The 6,000-nt window shown below is 39.6% G+C and overlaps 1 protein-coding gene across 1 annotated transcript in view; it reads right to left on the reverse strand.

Annotated features, from left to right (window-relative positions):
- The window catches only part of emx3 (empty spiracles homeobox 3), a 28,664-nt gene extending 24,170 nt beyond the window's left edge, over positions 1 to 4,494 (reverse strand). The window contains exon 1 of the mRNA XM_085994053.1: positions 3,887 to 4,494. Coding sequence (XP_085850179.1) covers positions 3,887 to 4,238 — 352 coding nt within the window. The 5' untranslated portion in view covers positions 4,239 to 4,494. The remainder of the gene's footprint in view (positions 1 to 3,886) is intronic.
- Between the last annotated feature and the right edge of the window lie 1,506 nt (positions 4,495 to 6,000).

Below are 6,000 nucleotides of genomic sequence, written 5' to 3' on the forward strand. Positions count from 1 at the left end.
ACATATGTTGCATATGTGAAACAATTGTATAAATGATGTGGGTTAATTATGTAAAACAAGACTACTCCACCCATATTAAAGGATTACTCAGAATGACCTCGATGCTGTAGCTTTCTGATTAATTTGCTTACGAGTTAGATTGGCAAATACGGGGCAACAATTAATAACATATTTAAAAGACATTTAATATAGTATTTCAAAAATGTAGTTTCAGGCAATCATGTTTGATATTGGAGAGTCATTTCTGCATCTAAATGTTACCTATAAATAATAACATGTATATGAAAATAGTCATCAGGGTTGAGGTTATGTAGCACGGCACTTAGTTAATCAAGGTGTCTAGGTTATGTCATAAACAGCAGAATGATAAACATTTCTCACTTCCAGTATTGTCGGGCCTTCAGCTTTGGAGCATCATTACTGCAGCCTCTTATCAAATTAAACAATATTTAAATTCAGGGTTTTTTTGTATATAAGAATTATGTTTGCAATTGCATCATCGCATTGCTCCTATTATGTGTGCGAGTGCAAGTCATGGATCTGAACATTAACATTTTGATGGTACATATTTTTATTTCCATCTCATAAATACTTAAGTACTTCTGAAACTATACGGCTCATATCATACTTCAAATGGATTTATACGTTAAAGAAACTGCATTTAGGTCTGACATAGTAAGTCGGGTACACGAACTACAGCCCTAACCGTTCATGATAGGTTGTCCATTTTAACGTGTTTACAATTCATGTCACAGATCGGTCTGTGCATAGTCTTCGTCATATGATTAGCGCAGTATCTACATACTCTGTAACATTCTCTGCTTATGTGTAATGTACTTTACATGTATTTAACATGCTCTGCGTTGTAAGCTCTCTATGAATCTAACATGCTGTGCGCGGTCAGTAATGTGCACGATATACAAGTAACAGGCTCTTTACGCATGTAATATGCTCTACATGTTTCTAACGTGCTTTGCATGTGTGTAACGTATTCTAGAAACGTAACACGCTCTGCCCAATATGTAATATACTCCGCATGAACTGTCTGCTATGCACAGCCTAGATGTGCTCTGCATGGTACATTTATGTTATGCATAACATGCTCCGCAGATTAAGTATCTGCAATAGACAGTCTATAGCATGTCTCCATGGTTAGCATACTCTCTGACACGCTCTGCACGGCCTGTAACATGCTCTGCAGGATAAGCGTGTGCTGTGCACGGTCTCCATGCTGTACTGCGCGCATGGGCCCTACAAGTAGTTATTTTGTTGTTTTACTTTGTATGATGCTTGTGATAAAGTTAGCGTTAACGCGAGTTTATATCTGCGGTTGAAGGCACAACTTAAGTACTCTAGAGCAGCGATACTTTATTTCGGTGTCTATTTCTGTTCGGTTGTATTCCTCGCTTTAAAATTATAGAATGGGGGAGATGAACCAAAGTGTTACTGGATCTATGCCGTTTCTAAAGAGGCTGCATTCTCCCTTCACCCCACCCCACTCTCTAATTCAGCTGAGGTCCAATTTCATGCTGTCCGCCATCTCCCTCTAAGACCCAACTATTGCCTCAACTTAGTGCGAATTTGGACCACTTCATCCATCGTCCCTGGAAACTTTCTTTAAGTTCAAAGAGTGATTAATTGGAATGTTGCCCCATTCACATATAAAGGAGTTGTTTACGTTCGTCGCATTGATTGCGGTTTTAACTGTCATTTCCCCCTTAAATATGTTTATATTAGAGTCAATTTAATCGAGATGCAAGTTATATTAAGAAAAAACTTGGAGTTATAAAGCGCCTTTCACGACCTGTATGCATGATACTTCTTATGTTAATGATCTGAGTGCAATAGAATAGCTCCAGTGAATTATATAGATCATGTTGTATCACTTTTAATATAAATTAAATGGTTCTGTTATATAAACATCAGAAGACAATCTTTTAAACGCCTGCGCATTTAAACTGTTACCTAGGAATTAAATATTTATGTGTTAAACTTCATTGCTAGATTCATGCAGCTCAGTTTTGTGTGTGTGTGTATAAATTACGTGAATCCAGTATATTGCCATTTTTTAAATGATTGAATTAACCTGAGAGGCTAGTGGGAAAGTGCAGGCTATTTGCACATTGCGCAGATATTCTGCATTTACAGCAAGGTCTTTGCAGTGCGTTTCGTCAGAGATGTACTTGTATAATTCAGAGTTTTAAAAAAAACTGTGCTTTACGCCAAGTCGTTTTTAATTCTAGACAAGGACTAGATAAAAAGACTGCGAACATTTGCAACACAGAATATTATACCATAAACACTTTCATAGTGAACGCTTATAAGAATTGTTTTAACAGGTAATGGTTGTAAAAGTATTGAGGCCATCAGTAGTAGACACTGGGCAATTAAACCCAGGTCTGATTTTTTTTTAAATTAGAGCGTTTTATAGCCGCGTTGCTCTTTATTCAAGTGTAAAAAGGAACAACCATCAGTAGTACAATTTAACGTGTCTTCCCTCTCCTGTTTGCTGTACATTGATTATAAGAGATAGTTACAGCGTTCCAGAACTTAGAGACTCTGAGCTATAAACTGGATGCGCCTTTTCCTGGAGTAATAACGCACATTAAGCCAGCAGTGTTAGTCCTCCCCAGCCACTTAACGCGATCCATGTTACAATTTACGGCAAATAAATCGATTTACATTGAAAAATAAACTTTTCTGCAAATGGTGTTTTAAAAATACAACTTCTTGATAAATTCAGTATACAAAGCTTGTAATGGAGCCAGTTTTCAAAAGGTGCACCCTACACAAAACAGAATTACAAACCAACAGACCTCGCTCTTTTCTGCCTGTTCTGTATTTCCACTCCAGGTTAGATGTTGCTAATCGCCGTATGGAGTTTTGTTACTTTTAGATCAATCCAACAACTTTCAAACTAGGTTCGGAGCGCTGAGTAGGAAACATCAGAACTTTCACGCCTATCTTTATAAACTTTAGATTGAAATCCACAAATGGGGCTCTGTGTCCACACAGCCCTGTGTCCGTTTGACCATTTGAACACGGCCAAAAGTTCAGAAACTCTCCGTCCCAACAATCGGAAGGCGCTGCGCTGCTTTAGTTGAGCCCAGTTTCCCGACGTGAAGCGACGGCGATTTTCTCGAATTATTGCTAGTCTGGTTCTCACAGAGTCATTTAATAATGTTTTTAAAAATGATCTCCTGATCGCCGTTCAAATTGTCTCCTTACTCTTTCGTGCAGTGTTTATTTTTTAACTAAACATCCATCTGAACCGACCCGTAGTTTCGCTTTCTGTTCCAGCCAAATTGAACGTATAATAAATATACACTCCATATCCTGGTAGTCCCTCACTCACTTTAAATCGCTTACTTACTTAACTACTCATTCATGTTTTGTGAAACAAAAATCAAGAAAGGACCATGCACAAAATATGTCAGTAGTCTCATGTTAGGTAAAAGTGGTCGCTGTTTCCAAACTGATCTTTGACTACTAAGAGCAGACACTCCGTATTTAAAATATAACTTCTACACACAAGCTTTAGGATGTAAGTAACTGAGATTAGGAGTTTGTCTAATCCTTCTGTTCATACAGAATATACATAAAATGAAGCTACAGAATGCAGAAACCACTCAAGAAGCGAGAACAAGGGCAAACAGTGCAATAGACAATTGACCAATAATAGACATGAGGAAAACAGAGAAAATAAAGTGAAACTTGAATTTTTCAAGATGGGTTTTACTGGAACCTGGGCGACTGGTTCCATTTCCAGAGTTTATCAGAGTTTTAATCAGATGCAAGGTAATATTTTACACCTTTCTTTGCCCTGCAGCACAGTATCGACACGATATTTACAAACTTATTTTTACTTAAAATTGTATCCATTTACCTTGAAACCTGTGACCCAGGTATCTGTTCCTTAATACCCAGGGGTAAAAACTCAGCGCTTCCCTCTGCTGTGGAGCAAAGAAAGACTGTGTGGGGAGATGGTGCGGATTGCCCGGGTGCATTGAGAGAGCGGGGCTGGCCGCGTGGCTCACCGGCTCGGGAAACAGGAGCTCGGGGCTGCTGTAGAGAGTCCTGCCGGCGTTCTGAAAGCCGCTTCCAAACGGAGAAGCGTGCACCGAATCGGCGTATCTCAGAGCTGTGGGTCGAAGGGGTTCATCGCCAAGTGTGGACGAGTTGTCTTTGCCTACCAGAGCCTCGATGGTGAAGCATCTCTTGGCCGTAGGCTGGAACATAGCTTTCGCCAAATGCGTTGGCTCTGATGGCAAAGATCAAGAAGATTTGAGAAAGTCCAAAATAGGGTCGAAATAAGTTTTTTCCCCAGTCGGCACAATTCCTTAGATCCAATGTGGACTCCAATCCATAAAACAATCCATATGCGTACCTGGCAATGTGTGATTCGGTTTAGAAAACTTGTGTGAACGATTTGGAGCCGTATGATCTAATTAAAAGGGGGCTGACACTAAACAGCTCATTGATTGCCAGCAGTTTCTCACCGATTGGCTCCATTACCTGCCCTACTGCTCGTCTCAGTTACAGGCGTGGTGGACATGCGCAGAATGCGAAAGACAATAATAAGGTCTAACCTATTCCAATCGAATACTGACCGAGAAGCCAAAAAATGCAGGTCTGGGCTGTGTGTGGAATCATTCCACAGAGGCTGGTGAAATATCGCTGGAAAACTACCAAATCCTTCAGTACCAACCGAATTCACCAGTCTCATCGGGGCTGTATAATTCGAATGATTAAAAACTTTCTATTTTGAAATAAATACAACAAAACACTTCTACGTGTCACTAATGTGACGAAGAAACAAAAATCACGCGAGATCTATCACTATTTCTCTAGAAACCTGTCTATATATTTGCCATTTTATATCTATTAATCTATCTACCTGTATATCGATTAATCTGCCTACCTCTATTTATCTAGTAACCGATCTATATATTTGTTTTTCCGATATATATCTATTATTTATCTGTATATTTACCTTTATATCCATCTAGGAATCTGTCTAATTACCTCTCTATATCAATCTATCTATCTCAATAGCTGGTTTGAAGGCCAGGACAGTACCGTGCCGTGAACTTGAGCCCAATGGAAACTCTTACTTTGACAGAACTGTTCGGAACCGAGGGAGAGAGAGGCAATAGACGGATAGAGTAGACAGGCCGAAAGAGTCGACGCTTGGCTGGGAACAGTTCAGCAGGTGAAGCAGCGCGAATCCGAGTACCTTCAAAGCCATTGAAACTAACCATATATATTTAAATTAACCCTTTGCCTCCTCCTGCTGGAGAAAGGCAGGCCGCGCTGCACATTTCACTGGCCAGATTCAAAACGAAATTAAGAGCGATTAAGATTAAGAACATCGTCCCAATGAGCTCACGTCACTCCCTAATTTAAATACTGTAATTTTAAAGTTGCCACCGGAAAGCTGCAGTATTAATCAGTTTAACAATCTGTTTCAGTGCGGTGCAGCTTTACTGTTCCCCTATTCAGAAATGTTTTGGTCGAAGAATGATGCTTTGTTGATCGAGTTTTACTTTAAGAAAAATATTGACTTATTGATGTCCTATTAATGATCTTAATCCGTTGTTGTAATCGTTAATACGAGACATTTCTTCTTAATCTTGACATCACTTACACACAGGATCATGCCTGAGAGCGCAAGTACCTGCGAACGCTTTCGTTATCGCCTGCAATCCCTAGCAAACATTGTTCCATGTGCAATGCTCCCACACTGGGGATGAATTTACTGGGAGGTGTACAGACGCGAAGAACCTGTCTGTTCACCTCATCAGGGAGCGGATGAAAGCACTTCCTTCTCCTATTTCGTTCATGATATTTTCACCCAAAAAAACATGGCGTTGATTAATACTCTTTGCGAGAATATAGGTATTAAATAACAAGGAGTGATTCCTTATATATCCATTAAAATGTTATCACTTTTCGCTCTCACATGAAAATGCAATCCACTAGTGTGAATACGGGCAGGAC

This window comes from Somniosus microcephalus, chromosome 8, assembly GCF_052327205.1.
Source record: "Somniosus microcephalus isolate GS21.2 chromosome 8, FLI_Smic_1.0, whole genome shotgun sequence".
Taxonomy (NCBI): Eukaryota; Metazoa; Chordata; class Chondrichthyes; order Squaliformes; family Somniosidae; genus Somniosus; species Somniosus microcephalus.